Source organism: Schistocerca piceifrons, chromosome 2 (genome assembly GCF_021461385.2).
Source record: "Schistocerca piceifrons isolate TAMUIC-IGC-003096 chromosome 2, iqSchPice1.1, whole genome shotgun sequence".
Classification (NCBI taxonomy): Eukaryota; Metazoa; Arthropoda; class Insecta; order Orthoptera; family Acrididae; genus Schistocerca; species Schistocerca piceifrons.
In genome coordinates this window covers 736,685,856-736,704,838 of record NC_060139.1, presented here as the reverse complement: position 1 = coordinate 736,704,838, position 18,983 = coordinate 736,685,856, and the positions used below count along the sequence as shown (strand labels likewise).

General features: G+C 40.9%; 1 protein-coding gene across 1 annotated transcript in view; it reads right to left on the bottom strand.

Moving 5' to 3' along the window:
- LOC124775807 overlaps positions 1 to 14,404 on the bottom strand; it is a 76,444-nt gene extending 62,040 nt beyond the window's left edge. Inside the window, exons 1-2 of the mRNA XM_047250638.1 lie at positions 14,341 to 14,404; positions 169 to 261 (exon numbers count right to left, since the gene is read on the bottom strand). Coding sequence (XP_047106594.1) covers positions 169 to 261; positions 14,341 to 14,404 — 157 coding nt within the window. The remainder of the gene's footprint in view (positions 1 to 168; positions 262 to 14,340) is intronic.
- Positions 14,405 to 18,983: the final 4,579 nt, after the last annotated feature.

Here is an 18,983-nt window from a genome sequence, read left to right as displayed (position 1 = left end):
AACTCTCAGAATCTCTCAGCCGACATTGACACTCAACTCTTTATGTGTAACGCTTACAAGAAAGAAAATGGCGTTAAGTGCAACTTTAGTCTAGTGCTATGTGAGTTGTCACACCAATTGTAGAAGATATTGTTCTCTGTACATCGCAGTTTTTACATAGGCAGTTACCTTCAATGAGATGCTGCCGCATTTTCTCCACTGCGTTCGCAAAACACGTGTCGAGTTGTGGGTCGTCCTTCGGACACGAGACGCCATAGGATTCTGTAACAAAGACAGACATACTGATGTGGTGAATAGTATTACATCGTGTTTTCGGTTACTTTTTATGACAAAAATTTGGAAAGTGTGCACTTCAGGGAAAGAACTTCCATCAAGTGCCTATGACGTCGCTGTACAATCTGCTAGGTATGGGTATTTTTCCAGAGTTTGTTATCTGTATGACCTATGTACGACATAACTAGCTATATACGGATGTTTTTCTTTTTTTCTGCTAGACGGCGCTTTGCGTTTTCCTGCGCTGAACGACTAACAGGAGTCTTACACCTTCTAAACGCGCTCTCAAACGTAAATTCATAGGCTTGCAAGTCAACGTCGGTTTGAAAGTCTACAATGTTGTGGGACTCTGTCGTATATGTCCCTATGACCTTATCGAAATTCGAAATGCAGTTCTAACAATATTATTAATAGTGTCACTCGTTACGCCCTTGCATCAGTGTAATACAATACATACGCCGCAAGAATTGTGACTGGGTTTAAAGTACTACCGACGACCAAGTTATTCGTAGGGAAAACCGGGCTGACATCGACTACTTAGCAAGAAAACATAAAAGAACAATAAAATTTCTGAATGGACGTAAATATCAATAAAATACAGTATTAAAAATGGCAACAAGAAGTAATGAAATTTTAAATGGATCGAATAACACAACTTCCGTGTTATAAGCTGAATACAATTACAATTTAGGTTAAGGCGACAGACGGAAAGCTGTTAAAAGATAACTAAACCACTTTTTGTATTACATCAACTATGGAAACGGCATGATAACCTCCTGTTCAAACCGCTCATTGAAAGCAGTGTGGACATTTTTCTATACAGAAAAGTAGTTCGCATGATAGCTGCAGAAACATTGGTAAACAGAATTAAAAAATGATTTCGTTCAAGAAAAGGCAAAAGAGGGAAAACAAAGCAAATACTAGACTTGAGGATTAAATGGATCAGCAGTGGGAAGAACCGTACAAGCGTACTGGGAAAAAGCGAAGTAATAGCGCTCGCATTGGCTTTGTATATTGGTAGCCGAATTGTAATCACATTTATTTGAAGGAACCTCTAGCTAAAACTTTCGCTATCTTTTTTCACCAGAATTCATGTCCTGACTGTCAGTGGGATTTCGTCATTATTGAGAGGAAAGAATGTCAGTGGTTAACGCTACGCCGTCGACAAGGTCTTTGAAAACAGGTCAAATGGCTTGACGATTGCGACACCTCGCCCTTTTAAGCCATTTTGAATAGACTGCAGTTACTTGAGTCCTGTACTTTGAATGAGGCATAAGTAACCTCGGATAAGAGTAAGAAACAGAATTTGAAAAAGTTTCTGTTTATCTTTTTTGTGTTTGTTGCTTAATTTTGTGATGCTGATTTTGAACATATGAGGGTTGTCTGTAAAGTAAGGTCTCCAAAGAGCTCCACTCGGGACAGAGAGAGCTAGCTTAAATTTGACAACAGCGCATTGTTCCTTGCTTCCACACCACTACTCTCGCCGCCCCCCCCCTCCCCCCTGCCACCTTGGACGCTCACCATGGAAGGACGTTAACCATGGAAGGGAAAATCGACGCTCCCACCAGGTGTAAACGGCGTTCTGTGATTAAATTTCTCTGGTTTAAGGGCTCAACCCCTATTGAAATCCCTCGGCAGTTGACTAATGTGTATGGAGAAAAGTGTATGGACGTAAAAAAATGTGCGTAAGTGGTGTAGGGAGCTCGTAGACGGCCGTACAAATGTGCACGACGAGGCTGGCTACGGGCCTCCATCAATTTCGGACGAGACAGTAACAAAAGTCGAAGAAGTGTTGGTTGCGAATCGGCATGTGACAAGACTTTGACGGATATTTTGAAGTATCACAGGTGGGTGCCGCGGATGCTCACTGATGAACAGAAAAAAAAGCGCATCGAAAGTGTCCGCGAGTTTCTGCGCCATTACCGGGAAGAGGGTGAGGAATTTCTGGATTCATTTGTAATGAGGGACGAGACTTAGGTCCACCAGAGATTAAGGAACAATCAAAACAATGGCGACATTCCGATTCTCCAAATGTTAAGAAGTTCAAGCAAACGCCGTCAGCGGTGAAGGTGAGGGCTTCGGTATTCTGGGATAGGAAAGGCGTTCTGCTGGTTTGACTACCTGGAAAGAGGTGCAACGCGGAAAGGTACTGCGAGACATTAAGAAAGCTACGCTGGGCTCTAAGAGTTCGTTTGCACCATGAGAATGCCCGCCCTCACATCGCTAGCACCACGACATATCACATAGCCAAATTCGGGAAGGAAATCATTGACCATGCTCCATACAGCCCTGATTTGGTTCCCCAACTTGAAACAATACTTGGGGGAAATGAAATTTTCAAGTGACGAAGAGCTAAAGGCAGCTGTCCATTCTTTCCTGCACAAGTCGGCGGGAGAGTGGTAAGAAGTGGGTATGAAAAATCTTCGATCGTGACGAGGACGTCATTGAAAAATGGCTAAAAGTCCAAGCGTTCAGAATCTGTAATTTTTTTTGCAATAAAACGACGTTTACTACGTGAAAAAGCATTGGCGACCTTAATTTATGTACAACCCTCGTATAAATAGTTTTTCTTAAGTATCAACATTCTGGACGTGATCATGATTTTTTTCTGTTTTCTTAAAAGCTACTAATACTGTATTTAATACAACTGGAGTCTTATAAAAGAAATTTAACATACAGTACCTGAGGAATTGGTGGGAATAAGTGCAAAAATATTGAGTCTTCTTATATAAACGATGATATTTAAAAATGTACACTAGAACAGATTTTCCTCTTATGTTCTTCCGATCCCTCCAACTGTACTATAGAGTCTCCCATCATAGCACAGCACCAACGACCCTGATACTTTCCTTGCATGAAGTAAATGTCTTGGTGCAAGCTTTCAACATGTTCCTCACTTACAGCTCCTACATTTTGCCTAACGAAATTAATATGAGAAAATAAATAGTGCATAGTTACCAACATTCATCCAAGTGCATCAAACTGTATATGAGTTACATGTAATTCTCACTTCTGTTGTTGTCCTAAACATGTTGCCCTGCCATTCTAAAAGCATCCCAGTCATTTCGTTCATCAGGAGTCATCGAGTCTATAAATTCTTTTAACATCACACGAATCTGATGTCCCACAAAAACTCAACCTTTTACTTTTGCTTCGGTTAACTTGTGGAACATTTGTCTCAGAATCATACTATGGGTATCTAAACCTTTGTTGTGTTGTTTAGAAAGGCCGAATTTGGTGTGGAGTGCTGGTTACAGAATCTTCTAGCTGTGCGCAAGGGGCTTATTGATTATGTTGTGTGCACCTGGCATGTGTTCTTTTCCTGCTTGCCATTCTTTCCTGATTCAATGCTGACCATTTGCACTGCTACTTCACAAGCAGAGGAAGCTGGAATATTTGGTATAGCCATTTTTAAACCTCAGAAGATATCCCAAAATCTTAAAATCAAACATCCAATTTGTAACATCCATATTTTAGTTTTACCAAGGACACCGTCATATTTTCGTAAGTCTCCTTAACGTGTGCACAGTTAGTTAATTAGTTAGTTAGTTACGTGTTCCATTGATCAATAGCACGGAAAAACCGTTATGATGCGCACAGGAAACAAGGTTTTTTTAACATTATAGTGTTACACCTAAATATTTCTATTATCTATCCCATTCCCTTAAATGGCACAAAATGCATATCTTATGTCTCCAGATTTATTTACTCATATTCAAGAATTCATCTATGGTATAGAAGTAGTTGTCAAGGAGGTATGATTTCAATTCGTTTTTGAAACTATTACTGCTATCTGTCAGACATTTTATTTCATCTGGTAATTTATCAAGAAGTGAGCTACTGGTATTAAAGAAAACTTATTCCCATTCGAACGAATGACACCTTTGAGACTTCTGCTTGAACTACCTTAGAAATAGAATCTACTGATCCAGTACATGGGTAAACTTAATGTGTTCAGACTCTTAATATCGCCAAAAACATCACAGAACTCTGTACATTTCCTAGGAGCATGCAGAATCCTCATGCACTAACCTGTATTTTGTTATTTTACAGGACTTATCGATCAACATGTTGCGGACGGATCCCGAGCTGACTAATGTTTCGCTCGTCATCCTCTATGGATAGCGCGCCAGGTAACTAGTGTGCTCTCCATGGATACCATCTGCTGTGATATACACTCCGAAAAAAATCGCAACACCAAAAAAGTGCCGGCCTGAGTGGTTGTGCGGTTCTAAGCGCTACAGTCTCGAACCGCGAGACCGCCACGGTAGCAGGTTCGAATCCTGCCTCGGGCATGGATGTGTGTGATGTCCTTAGGTTAGTTAGGTTTAAGTAGTTCCAAGTTCTAAGGGACTGATGACCACAGCAGTTAAGTCCCATAGTGCTCAGAGCCATTTGAACCATTTTTGAACCAAAACAGTAATTGATGTAGAGTAATGCCTTTTCGGAAATATATTTGTTCATAAATGGAAGAAATGTATGATGAGATAAAAGAAATTACTCAGGTAGTGAAGGGAGACGAAAATTTAATAGTCATGGGTGACTGGAATTCGACAGTAGGAAAAAGGAGAGAAGGAAACATAGTAGGTGAATATGGATTGGGGCTAAGAAATTAAAGAGGAAGCCGTCTGTTAGAATTTTGCACAGAGCATAACTTAATCATAGCTAACACATGGTTCAAGAATCATAAAAGAAGGTTGTATACATGGAAGAATCCTGGAGATACTAAATGGTATCAGATAGATTATATAGTGGTAAGACAGAGATTTAGGAACCAGTTTTTAAATTGTAGGACATTTCCAGGGGCAGATGTGGACTCTGACCACAATTTATTGGTTATGAATTGTAGATTAAAACTGAAGAAATTGCAAAAAGGTGGGAATTTAACGAGATGGGACCTGGATAAACTGACTAAACCAGAGGTTATACAGAGTTTCAGGGAGAGCATAAGGGAACAATTGACAAGAATGGGGGAAAGAAATACAGTAGAAGAAGAATGGGTAACTCTGAGGGATGAAGTAGTGAAGGCAGCAGAGGATCAAGTAGGTAAAAAGACGAGGGCTAGTAGAAATCCTTAGGTAATAGAGGAAATATTGAATTTAATTGATGAAAGGAGAAAATATAAAAATGCAGTAAATGAAGCACGCAAAAAGGAATACAAAAGTCTCAAAAATGAGATTGACAGGAAGTGCAAAATGGCTAAGCAGGGATGGCTAGAGGACAAATGTAAGGATGTAGAGGCTTATCTCATGAGGGGTAAGATAGATACTACCTACAGGAAAATGAAAGAGACCTTTGGAGATTAGAGAACCACTTGCATAAATATCGAGAGCTCAGATGGAAACCCAGTTCTAAGCAAAGAAGGGAAAGCAGAAAGGTGGAAGGAGTATATAGAGGGTCTATACAAGGGCGATGTACTTGAGGACAATATTATGGAAATGGAAGAGGATGTAGATGAAGATGAAATGGGAGATACGATACTGGGTGAAGAGTTTGACAGAGCACTGAAAGACCTGAGTCGAAACAAGGCCCCGGGAGTAGACAACATTCCATTAGAACTACTGACGGCCTTGGGAGATCCAGTCCTGACAAAACTCTACCATCTGGTGAGCAAGATGTACGAGGCAGGCGAAATTCCCTCAGACCTCAAGAAGAATATAATAATTCCAATCCCAAACAAAGCAGGTGTTGATAGATGTGAAAGTTACAGAACTATCAGTTTAATAAGTCACAGCTGCAAAGTACTAACACGAATTATTTACAGACGAATGGAAAAACTGGTAGAAGCCGACCTCGGAGAAAATCAATTTGGATTCCGTAGAAATGTCGGAACACGTGAGGCAATACTGACCCTACGACATATCTTAGAAGAAAACTTAAGGAAAGGTAAACCGACATTTTTAGCATTTGTAGACATAGAGAAAGCTTTTGACAATGGTGACTGGAATACTCTCTTTCAAATTCTAAAGGTGGCAGGGGTAAAATACAGGGAGCGAAAGGCTATTTACAATTTGTACAGAAACCAGATGACAGTTATAAGTCTTGAGGAGCATGAAAGGGAAGCAGTGGCTAGGAAGGGAGTGAGACAGGGTTGTAGACTCTTCCTGATGTTATTCAATCTGTATATTAAGCAAGCAGCAAGGGAAACAAAAGAAAAATTTGGAGTAGGTATTAAAATCCAGGGAGAAGCAATAAAAACTTTGAGGTTCGCCGATGACATTGTAATTGTGTCAGAGACAGCAAAGGACTTGGAAGAGCAGTTGAACGGAATGGACAGTGTCTTGAAAGGAGGATATAAGATGAACATCAACAAAAGCAAAACGAGGATAATGCAATGTAGTCGAATTAAGTCGGGTGATGCTGAGGGAATTAGATTCGGAAATGAGACAGTTAAAGTAGTAAAGGAGTTTTGCTATTTGGGGAGCAAAATAACTGATGATGGTCGAAGTAGAGAGGATATAAAATGTGGACTGGCAATGGCAAGGAAAGCGTTTCTGAAAAAGAGAAATTTGTTAACGTCGAGTATAGATTTAAGTGTCAGGAAGTTGTTTCTGAAAGTATTTGTATGGAGTGTAGCCATGTATGGAAGTGAAACATGGACAATAAATAGTTTGGACAAGAAGAGAATAGAAGCTTTCGAAATGTGGTGCTACAGAAGAATGTTGAAGATTAGGTGGGTAGATCACGTAACTAATGAGGAGGTACAGAATAGAATTGGGGTTTGTGGCACAACTTGATTAGGAGAAGGGATGCTGAAGATTAGATGGGTTGATCACATAACTAATGAGGAGGTATTGAATAGAATTGGGGAGAAGAGGAGCTTGTGGCACAACTTGACTAGAAGAAGATATCGGTTGGTAGGAGATGTTCTGAGGCATCAAGTGATCACCAATTTAGCATGACAGGTCGAATCACCAGAGTGACATACAAATTTGCAGTCATGGTGTCTGGGATAACCACGAGAGTGGTCCTGCTGTTATACGAAAACGCACTGCAGGCCATAACTCAAGGTGCAGGATCAGTAGGTCTAGCACACAGACAGGTTCCTTTTAAGCACAGAGGCAGAAACAGATTTCATCAGAAAACACAACAGACTTCCATCTTGCCCTCCAATGAGCTCCCACCTGACACCAGATGGTGGTGATTTGGGGTCAGTGGAATACACGCTACTAGGAGTCTGGTTCAGAGCTGTCCTCGAAGTAACCGATGCAGTTCATAGTGTCACTGTGGTGCCAACTGCTGCTCCAATTGGTACTGCAGATACAGTATGATGCGCCAGAGTCGTACACCACAGACAATGGTCTTTCTCCCTGTTGGTAATGTGTTCGGAGGCTGGTCTTCTTGCAACTGTACGTTCTCGTGACCTCTGTTGCCAGCAATCACCTACAGTGGCTACATTCCTGGCGAGACTTTCTGCAATATCTCACAAGAAATTTCGAGCTTCTGGTAGCCTTGTTACATGAACCCTTTCATCTCTTGAGGTGTTGATAACGGTGCCTTTGTCGCCTTAAAGGCATTTTTGGCTAACATCAGCTCACCACGTCCAATATCAAAAGTAAATAACACTCACGACCAGTGTTTAATGCAAACCTGATTTTCATCCTCATAGTGGGGTTTCGAGCGCTACTCTTATACAACTGGCACGAAATTCGAATAGACATCGACTTTGAGACGTAGAAACACGCCTACCAACTTTCGTTTACGTCATACAGCTCCTTCTTGGTGCTGCAATTTTTTTCCTTTGCTGTATTTTAACTACTCCGTCTTTGTATGTGTTTACACCAATAATCAGTGTATCAACTTTGCCTTCAAAATGGTTGAAAGACACTAAGCACTATGGGACTTAACATCTAAGTCCCCTAGAATAATAACTACTTAAACCTAACTAACCTAAGGAGATCACACACACACTCATGCCCGAGGCAGGATTCGAACCTGCGATCGTAGCAGCCGCATGGTTCCGGACTGAAGCACCTAGAACCGCTCGACCACAGCGGCCAGCTAACTTGGCCTTCATATACAATTCTGCTTGTTTATTATTTTGATTGTACACTCTCATTCGAGGGGGGGCCTCATCACTGAACACAATTTTACTCTGCTTAATGAGGTTCCAGGCCCCATGACCAACGAAGACGTGTCTAGAGAAGCCCCAGACAGCGATGGGATACCAACATAATTGTCACCCACCATACTACCCGTCTACCAGGAGTGATAGACTGTGTGCCGCTCCTGGGCTTACATTTCAGTAAGATAAAATGCCCGACCCACACACGGCGAGAATTTCTTCTGCTTGTCTTCGTGCTTGTCAAACCTTACCTTGACCACAAGGTCGCTGGATCTCTCTCCAATTGAGAATATTTGGTGCATTATGGGCAGGGCCCATCAACCAGCTCGGTGTTTTGACGATCTAGCGCACGAATTGGACAGCATTTCTACATCTACATCTACGTGATTACTTTGCTATCCACAATAAAGTGCCTGGCAGAGGTTTCAAGTAACCACCTTCAAGCTGTCTCTCTACCGTTCCACTCTCGAACGGCACGTGGAAAAAAACGAGCACTTAAATTTTTCTCTGCAAGCCCTGATTTCTCTTATTTTATCGTGATGATCATTTCTCTCTATGTAAGTGGGTGGCAACATAATGCTCTCGCAATCGGAGGAGAAAAGTGGTGATGGAAATTTCATGAGAAGAAAAACGCCTTTGTTTTAATGATTGCCACTCCTACTCACGTATCATGTCTGTGACACTATCTCTCCTATTTCGCAATAACACAAAACGAGCTGCCCTTCTTTGTACTTTTTCGATGTCATCCGTCAGTCCCACCTGGTGCGCATCCCACACCGCACAGCAATACTCCAGAATAGGGCAGGCAAGCGTGGTGTAAGCAGTCTCTTTAATAGACCTGTTTCACCTTTTAAGTGTTCTGCCAATGAATCGCAGTCTTTGGTTTGCTCAACCCACAATATTATCTATGTGATCGTTCCAATTTAGGTTATTTGTAATTGTAATCCCTAAGTATTTATTTGAATTTACAGCCTTCAGATTTGTGTGACTTAACGCGTAATCGAATTTTAGCTCATTTCATTTAGTACTCATGTGAATAACTTCACAGTTTTCTTTATTCAGGATCAATTGCCACTTTTCGCACCATACAGATATCTTATCTGAATCACTTTGCAAGTCGTTTTGATCATCTGATGACTTTACAAGACGGTAAATGACAGCATCATCTGCAAACAGTCTAAGACGGCTACTAAGATTGTCTCCTATGTCGTTAATACAGGAACAATAGAGGGCCTATAACACTTCCTTGGGGAATACCGGATATTACTTCTGTTTCACTCGGTGACTTTCCGTCTATTACGAACTGTGACCTTTCTGACAGGAAATCACGAATCCAGTCGCACAACTGAGGCGATACTCCATAGGCACGCAGTTTGGTTAGAAGATACTTGTGAGGAACTGTGTCGAAAGCCTTCTGGAAATCTAAAATTATGGAATCAATTTGACATCCCCTGGACTCATTACTTCATGAGTACAAAGAGCTAGTTATGTTTCACAAGAACGATATTTTCTGAATCCATGCTGACTATATGTCAATAAATCGTTTTCCTCTAGGTACTTCATAATGTTCGAATACAGTATATGTTCCAAAAACCTACTGCAAATCGACGTTAGTGATATAGGCCTGTAATTCAGCGGATTACTCCTACTTCCCTTTTTGGGTATTGGTGTATCAAGAGCAATTTTCCAGTGTTTAGGTGCGTATCTTTCTGTGAGCGAGTGGTTGTATATAATTCCTTAATATGGAGCTATTTTATCAGCATACTCTGAGAGGAACCTGAGTGGTTGGCTCGATACCCCTTAGGAAGACATCCAACAACTCTATCAATCAACGACAAGCCGAATACCTGCTTGCCTAAGGGCCATAGATGGACCAAAGCGTTATTAACTTGCTCAATTTGTGAAGCTCTTTCGCTTGGATAAATCATCCAGTTTTTCAGAAATTGTAATCATTCGCTTACCTGTACATCTACCGATTTCCTCTCATTCGGATAATTTCCTCGTGGTGCGTCTCTTTTATTATTATTATTTTTTCTTAGAGTGTATTTTGATATTTCAAATAGTTTCTTGTTTTCTGTAGTTTCTCTTGCTTCTAGAGATCGCCCTATTCAGAAAATGGAAGGAAATGAACGGATATGATATACGTCCGGAGGTTTTTGCCGGTGATTTTTCCTAGTGGGAATAAAGATCCGGATGATTCTATGATTTTTTTTACCTTGTGGTTCTATCGACAGTTCCAGTGACAGACACATCATTAGATCTGTAAAAAAGGGTAAGGTGGCAGTGCTTTAAACTGATTTCGTTAATGACGATGAAGATCGTTTCGCTCTTGTGAACGTTATCTTTTTGTAATAAGGTTAACCCTTTCGAGACGGCGCCCGTGTCTCACTCCGGTACTGGTTATGCACCGGTGAGACTCGGGCGCTGCGCGAGTATGTTAAGTTACATTGCTTCAGAAGGGAAACAAGAAGTTCAGTCTTTGATTAGGTTAGTTGAAAGTCATTAACTAGGTCATCCAACTTTGGTTGAGTAAAGAGCAGTAGTACCAAACTGCTATCATCAGTAAAATTGAAATCACTGTCATCAACTGAATTCGTCTCTACGCCCTTTTCAGTAGTATTATGTGTCTGCGGTGACGGAATTCACAACTCTGCATTATATGGTACTTGAGCAATAGACGACGGTACGCTAGGATATGGAATACTTTTTTTGCTCTTGGTACTTTCGTAATGGGTAACCATACAAAAATAGCGGTTCTCTTGGTGATTTTTAAGTTCTTGCCACATTCGGGTAATTTCATGTGGTATACATTCTCTTGTTAGACGTAGCCAACGCTCTAAAATAGACCGGCAGTTGCAAAAGTCACATAGACAGCCCATGTTACATGTTGATATTGAACAGTCGTACCAAAATACGTTTGGTAAGCCTCACAGAACATCGTACCGGAGACAGTTTTATGTTTCGCTTGGTTAGATCTAATGTGGTTCCAGTTCAGCACACTGTTTTAACCTGCCAGGAAGTTTCACATCAGTACACTCTTCGCTGTAGAGTGAAAATATCATTCTGGAAATATCCTCTAGGCTGCACTAAAAGAAAAACTGAGCGAAGTATTCAACGGTGAACCAAAGGAGTGCCACGTGACGTGCGGCCAGAACAAAAGATGAGAGCAAGGATGAAGAAAATGAAGAAAACAAAGTCGGTAGAGGAGTATCCCGCAAACGTCAAAGGTCGCGAAATAGGTTGCTAGAAATAGTGGTAAACTCACATTTCTTTAAAACTATTAAGATATCAGAAAGTATCGACATTAGAAGTAAACAAGTTACTCTCAAAATACACGCAAGTATCACTGAACTGAGCATCTCCCCAAGTTTTTACCTCACATTCCAGATGCACAACATTGCCCGCCAGGTTAGCCGAGTGCGCTAACGCGCTGCTTCCTGGACTCGGGTAGGCGCGCCGGCCCCGGATCGAATCCGTCCGGTGGTTTAACGACGATGGCCAGTGTGCCGGCCAGCCTGGATGTGGTTTTTAGGCAGTTTTCCACATCCCCCTGGTGAGGTACGGGGTGGCGGCAGGAAGGGCATCCAGCCACCCCTTCAACTAACACTGCCACATCCGATTAACCATGCCGACCCTGCGTATCGGCGGGAAAAACATCACAAGCAAAAGAAAGAAAAGAAAGACAGTTGCACAACATGGACACCGCCTGTGATATGGTAAACGTTAACAAGTGAGTGCAGATGAATGGAGTCGCCGACACAAACTGCCCGCAAAGACGCCGCAGCAACCGACATTGGAAATATGTTCCCTGGATTGCCTGTCCACAGGCTCGAAAGTTTTTGTGCAGCCGTCTTCTCAAACCTGGAGCTACTTACAGGGTGACAGTTATTTAACTATATGAAAAAAAACCTAAATTAGTTACAAACTACGGCGTGCACACACTTTATTCCACAAGTAAAAGTCACTACAGATATTATAATTTAGGTTATGACATGTCCGGTATGCCTGCTGTCATTGGTGATGGTGTGGCGCAGACGAATAACGAAATTCCGCATGACTCCCTGAAGTGTCAGAACATCGATACTGTCGATCACCTCCCGAATGGCTGTTTTCAGCCGAACAATGGTCGTGGAGTTATTTTCGTACACCTTGTCTTTAAGATAGCCCCACCAAAATCATTCGCATGCGTTCACATCCGGAGAATATGGTGGCCAATCGAGGCCCATGGCAGTGGCCTCTGAGTTCTCCAGAGCCAGAATGCGGTCCCCATAGTGCTCCTCCAAATCATGAAGCACTCCCCTGCTTCGATGGGGTCCGAGATTACGTGAACCACATCTTGTCAAAATCAGGGTCAGTTTTAATCTTCCAAAACCTTCACATACCCTCCAGTATTCACCGCGCCATCAACGAATTTCACACCGATTATTCCGTAACTGGACACTGCACACCACACAGTCACCTGTTGGGGATGAAGAGAGTTCTCGATCGCAAAATGCGGCTTCTCAGTCCCACAAATGCGCCAATTTTGCTTATTAACGAATGCATCCAAATGGAAGTTGGCTTCGTCGCTAAACCAAACCATACAGCGCATCCTGCTTCCCATCATGTCGCGCGGCTAACCGTGTAGTTAGAACGTTCTATCGCAAACTGTTCAGAAGTTATGACGATTTTATTTCACAATCAAGCAGCACTTTTCAACCAACTAAAAAGGCTTGACCTCTTTCTATTCCTTTTTTTTTTTTTTTTTTTTTTTTGCAGATTTCTAATTGATGAGGTAATCGTCTTCATGTGTCGACTACTCAGCCAAGAGGAGGATTGCAACAGCACAACGATTACGTTTACAGGGCCAGATATATAGTGAGAAAGGAAAAGCTATCAGCTGGGTCTCTCTGCAAGCTTCCACGACATTTTTAGTTTTATTCTGAGCCCAAAATTGAAACTGGTTTGGAACAATTAAAGATAAGGAAAAAATTCATAAAGCAGTCAGATTTGGAGCTGCCTGTTAATATGCCTCCTTTACCGAACACTACTGATGGATCATCCATACTTCACGATCTTTGTGAGATTGCTAATTGTGACTACTATATGATAGCAGAGACCTATAATTTCAGTGTAATTTAGTACTAATTTGACATTGGAAACGTAATAACATTCAAATAACATAAACTCCGCTGTTTGGTGACAACCTAAAAACTCCTACCAAATGAGAACTCAAATCTAGACATTTTCTCTGGCTGGAAACGCTCTTACTACTTTAATTACTGAAACACCTGCCACTGGGCAAGACCAGCTTCAACATGCCAGTACGTATTCTCTAAAGGTTCCAAATCCTGTGAAACTCTCCATTTGCCTAGGAGTGCTACGTGTGCAGAAGAGGTACGACCACAATGAAGTCTGTTGCCAAGTTTTGAGACCTAATGTGACAGTACATTTTGTAAGAGCATCAGGTATGAAAGGCAAAGGTCTTTGTTTGAAAAATCGTTCCCGAACGCCTTAGTAATCTGCCAAGACGTTTCATTTCATCGTACACTTTACTGATGAGTGAAGGATTCATTCTGGTCCAGAAACACTGTTTTCCACGAGCTAAACGAATCGTGACAAGTAAGGGCGCCCGTGCGACCGTTTGTAAGCGGGGAGGTACGGAGTACTTTAAATATTTTGGAAGATGAATCGCGTCTTGAAAGTAACCACACAAAACGTCCAGTTCCGACACCGTTAAAAACACACATCATACCGACTTTTAAACCATTTTCTTGAAAGAAAAATATCTGACTGAACTATACTTTTCCTCCTAAGTTCTAGCGGTGTTTCCCAGCCTCCCTCCCCCCCCCCCCCCCCCTGCCACGGGAACGGGCGCTCTTGGTAATAATTGTCCTTCTGTTACCGAGATGCTACTCGAATACAATTCAGGCTCTTAACAAGTAGTGCGTAATCAGCAATGCTGGATGTATTGGCGCAACTTCGATCGCTCCTCCGGCTGACGAGAATAGCTTTGCACTCACCCAGTGATGCGGCGTCAGCGGTGAATGCGACTGCAAACACGAACAGCAGTTGAAGGGCAGACATTGTGGCGGAGGTGGTTGACATCGCCTTTCTGCCGGCTTATATACTTGTGGATCCCATCCTGTACGGACGTCTCCACCCACTCTGGGCGCTATCAACTGCGGCGGCCAGCCCCCCACCACTGCAGTTAATAGCCGACACGTGACACAGCCAGCACTTGAGCAGATGTGCTGACTTCGGAACACGTCCTCGTTCGACATTTTTCATGTTTCACACTGGTATCCATCACATGGAAACTACTCTGCGACCAGATGAGGTACGATTTGCAGTGCGTTCCATATAATTTGATTAGACAGGCCGCCTCCAACCAGGAGTTAGGATGATAATATCAACATAATTCGAGTAATCTGTCATCAAACACTGTTATAAATACGTAACAGAATGAATTGTGTAACAGTGCTATTTTATAATTACTTTAAGCTTATCTTCAGATGTTTCTACACAAACAATTTTGCACAATAGTGTTGCAACAACATACCTATAGTAAAAACTGTTTGCCCACTGGTATGTGAAGTAAGTCTATTTTTAAATAATCAGTAAAATAGAGTATTCTGATTAAAAGGAGTTTTGCTATTAACAGTAACCAGTGTTTCACTTATTAGTCCAAATACCTAGGTCAACGTTTCGCCGACATTTTTGTCGACAACCCTTTCTCTAAACGTGCATTTCTTTGAGACACGTTTACACCGCTGTAAACGTAATAAGTACCAACAGCGCATACAAAAACCCGATATATTAGTTTTGAGGCACTTTTTTCTGTACGAACACAACCCAAACAACCGTCTTTGCTGAAAGCGTCATCGTATGCATCCTTAAGCACGAACAATATATGAAAAAAATTATTGAAAAGGACCCATATGTCGTTTATTCAATCGATATGAATGCTTATTAAGAACAACAGCGCCAAGCGTCGTTTAATGTCCGCCACTACTGCTCCCACGGCTCCCTCAATCATCTGATTACTTGAGCAATACTTTGACTTAATGACCACGATTGTTAAAAATGACGGTTTACGCAAAGAAGTGCTAGACAGCGGCACAAGATCAGTCATCGTTAAATCAGACGGTAACGAAAATTCTGCCTTAACAAAGTCAAAAACTGGTCGATATTGTGCTTTAAGTCCCAGAAATTCAGTATGTATTCTTTGCGATATTGTAGTGAACGAAGTCTCAGTGCTTCATGTCTATGGCGAAAGCTTTGTCTCAGTTAAGTGCTTGTAGATCTCTGTTACGCTTTACCGATTATTGTTTAGACCTGATAGAAAATTCTTCTGAAAAAGTTTTTCCAAACTTCCCTATATGATCAGTTATGATGTGCTCAGTCAAATCACAATCAGCCACATTATCTGCAATAATTCACGTGATCACGAAAATATTTAAAACGAATTATTTTTTAGCTAAAGAGACATATTTATAGGTTGCTCGTGCCTTTATTGTTAAGAGTCTGTATAGTATAACGCAGTGTTATTAACTTGTGTGCCGCGGCCTCTTAGTGCGCCATAAATGACTTGGTGGGGCGTCGAGCATTTGTTTCGTAATTAGTGGCAAAGAAGACAGTTGTGGGAAATTTCATTTCCAACATCAACCTGCGTGACCTCGAAGGACTTCCACTTGAAATGGCGGCCAGCCTGCGTAAGCAGCCATAATTTCGAATCCAAAACATCGCCCGTTACACTTAGCACCAGCAGTAACTATTATGTTCTGCCAGTTTCTTTTTATTTTGTGACTTTCTTATGAAGTGGATGAAGGCGGTAAACTATGAAAACGCTTTGGTAAGAAGCGAGAACTTGCTGAGGACAACGAGGAATGGTAATGAAGACATCAAAAGCAAGTGTAGAAAATAGATAAATAATTAGATTTTCGTTTCAGGTGCGCAGTTGTGAACACTGAAGAGTGTTCATAGTGTGTATTGTATCCGATAACACTTTCTGTTGAATGTACGCTACCTAGAAAATTTAAACATCATTTACAAAGTATTCGTAAAAATGTCGTGGTCGAAAAACAGTACATTTTTCTAGAAAACTGAATCGTATGAAAGGACAAAAACCATCATTTTCTAAACAGGCTAAAATTGAGAACACAGTTTACCAAGTATCAAAATATAAGAAAACTTATACTACCGCAGAAGAAATGATTCTCCCATGTGCTTTGACGTGGTGGCCATTATGCTTGGATAGTCCATAGCAAAAGGCCTTTGCTCATTCCTTTCTCTGACACTACCAATTACTTATCGAATTCGTGATTTAGGAGGTGATCTTCGTGAAGAAATTATAGAAAAAGTTAGATGGAGGTATTTTGGTTTGCAATTTGATGAACCCTTTAATAGCAATAGAGATGTTCATTTAATTTGCTGCGTGCGATTTACTTATGAAAAAAGTTACGAAATGGTGGAAGATCTTCTTTCAATAAATGTAGGTACGACAGGCATCTCTTCGAAATAATGGAAAATTTCGTTGTAGAATATCAAATTAACTGGGCTCACTGTGTTGGTGTGCACACTGACTGTGCGCGATCCATCTCGGGGCGTAACAGAGATCTACAAGCACTTACCTGAGACAAAGCTCCTGATATTATGGGGACCCATTGCTTTTTACGTAGAGAAGTACATGCTGCGCAACATTCGTGTGCTGATCCGAATCAGGTACTGCAAACTGTCACAAATGTGGTGAACTTTATCAAATCTCGTCACCTGACAGTTACTTTTTTTAGACAAATATCACACTATATGGGAGCTAAACATACATCTCTCTTATTTTGTAGCAACACTAGTTTGCCTTCCAAGAAACATGTATTGTGGCGCATTTTTCAACTTCGGTGGGAAATCTCTTCTTACCTGCAACAAAAAAATCATATCAGCGCCAAATGCTTTCTAGATACTGACTTTCTATTAAACATTAAAAATTTGAACTCACTGAATAAGTTTCTGCAAGGAAGTGAAACTCATTTCATTCAGAATATTGGAGAACTTCCAGCTTTCAGAGTGAAACTACTTCTTCGGAAGAGAAAAATTAACGACAGAGGAGAAACTGACTACTTCCCACCGTTGCAGCATTTTATAAACGACGAATAGATAGGCCTCACTGCAGATATTTTTTCTGTAATTGTAGGACATTTATCTGAATTTCATGTTCATTTTGAAAAATATGCCCCCAGAACTGTGTTATATTTCAGTGGGTTCAAAATCATTTCTGTGATGATTCTCCTTCTGAGTTCAATATCGCGGAAGAAGAAGTGTTGATAGAAGTTTCAACTGATTATTCACTATAAGTGAAGTTTTGATAAGAAACATTGCCAACATTTTGGTATTCAGTAAGGAAAGAGTTTCCAAGCTTGAACAAGAAACCACTGAAGGTATTAATTTCTTTCGCAGTCTTCTGTCTTAGCGAGAGTGGGTTTTCGGCGGTAGCTGTCATTAAAGCCAAATACAGATCAAGACTTTGTGTGGAGAAGGAAATGAGGGTAGCTGCTTCACGTTCGGTGCCAAGATTTAGCGAATTGTGTAACAAGAAGCAAGATCAAGGGTCACATTGAGGTGAGTAGTACTTTATTTAAAACTCTTTCTTATTAATTATTTCAATTTTTACAAGATATCCTGCAGGGAAACCGCGGAAACAATATAGTTGGCCAGGGGAGCCACGAACTCAGAAAAGTTGAAACCTATAGGTCTAGTGCAATGTCCTTCAGACATACATGCATGTCAGAAGAAACAGACACTGCCGATGATTTACAGCTGTATAAAATTAACAAAATGCATTCGCAAATTGCAAATATAATTATACAACAGCTGTTCAAATGATTAGTGACACATGAAAATTTTAATTTTTTGGATGTATGTGTGCAAGAGCAAAGTGTCTGCAGTTTTATCTCTCAGTGCATACCTGTCCTGATGATGCAGGGTTTACAGATTCAGTATCATTTATATCTTGATCTTTACGAGATTTAACCACTTATCTGGCTATAAGACCTTTTTGACTATTTTTGGCTCTTTAACAATGCCAGCCTGTAACTCGTCACAATTCGCTCACTAATTTCCAACTTTGTACATCGTAACACAATAGAAACACTGAAACACGTTATACAGAATTCCATTTATGAACTTCTGAACATATAAACACTGAGATTAAAACTGAGCATCTTGTTAGATCGCCGAACACAACAGATCTTGTTGAAGACAAAGGGTAAAATTAAAAATTGCGAAAAAACGCTTTTTTCACATCATTGCCGCCCCAAAAATGTACAAGAAACACTCGGGAGGGTACTGATCACCAGTTTGAGAAGACCTGACTTACCTTATTCAACGTCTGAAATTACCTCTTAGTGTCGCTAATGGAACTGATGCATGAAACAATACACAGGGTAATTATAATTAAAGTTCCAGTTTCCAAACGCTGTAAAAGAAGAATTGCAGCTCAGAATGACGTTAAATTTGAAAGGAATGTTAGCGAATAAGTGGAAACAAAAAATCTAACGAAAATGCTTCCACTAGATGGCGCTGTAAGTGTCATAACATAAATCGGTTCGGCTACAAATGACAGATGAATCGCAAAAGACAGGTATAGTGTGATTTGCACATTAAACCAATG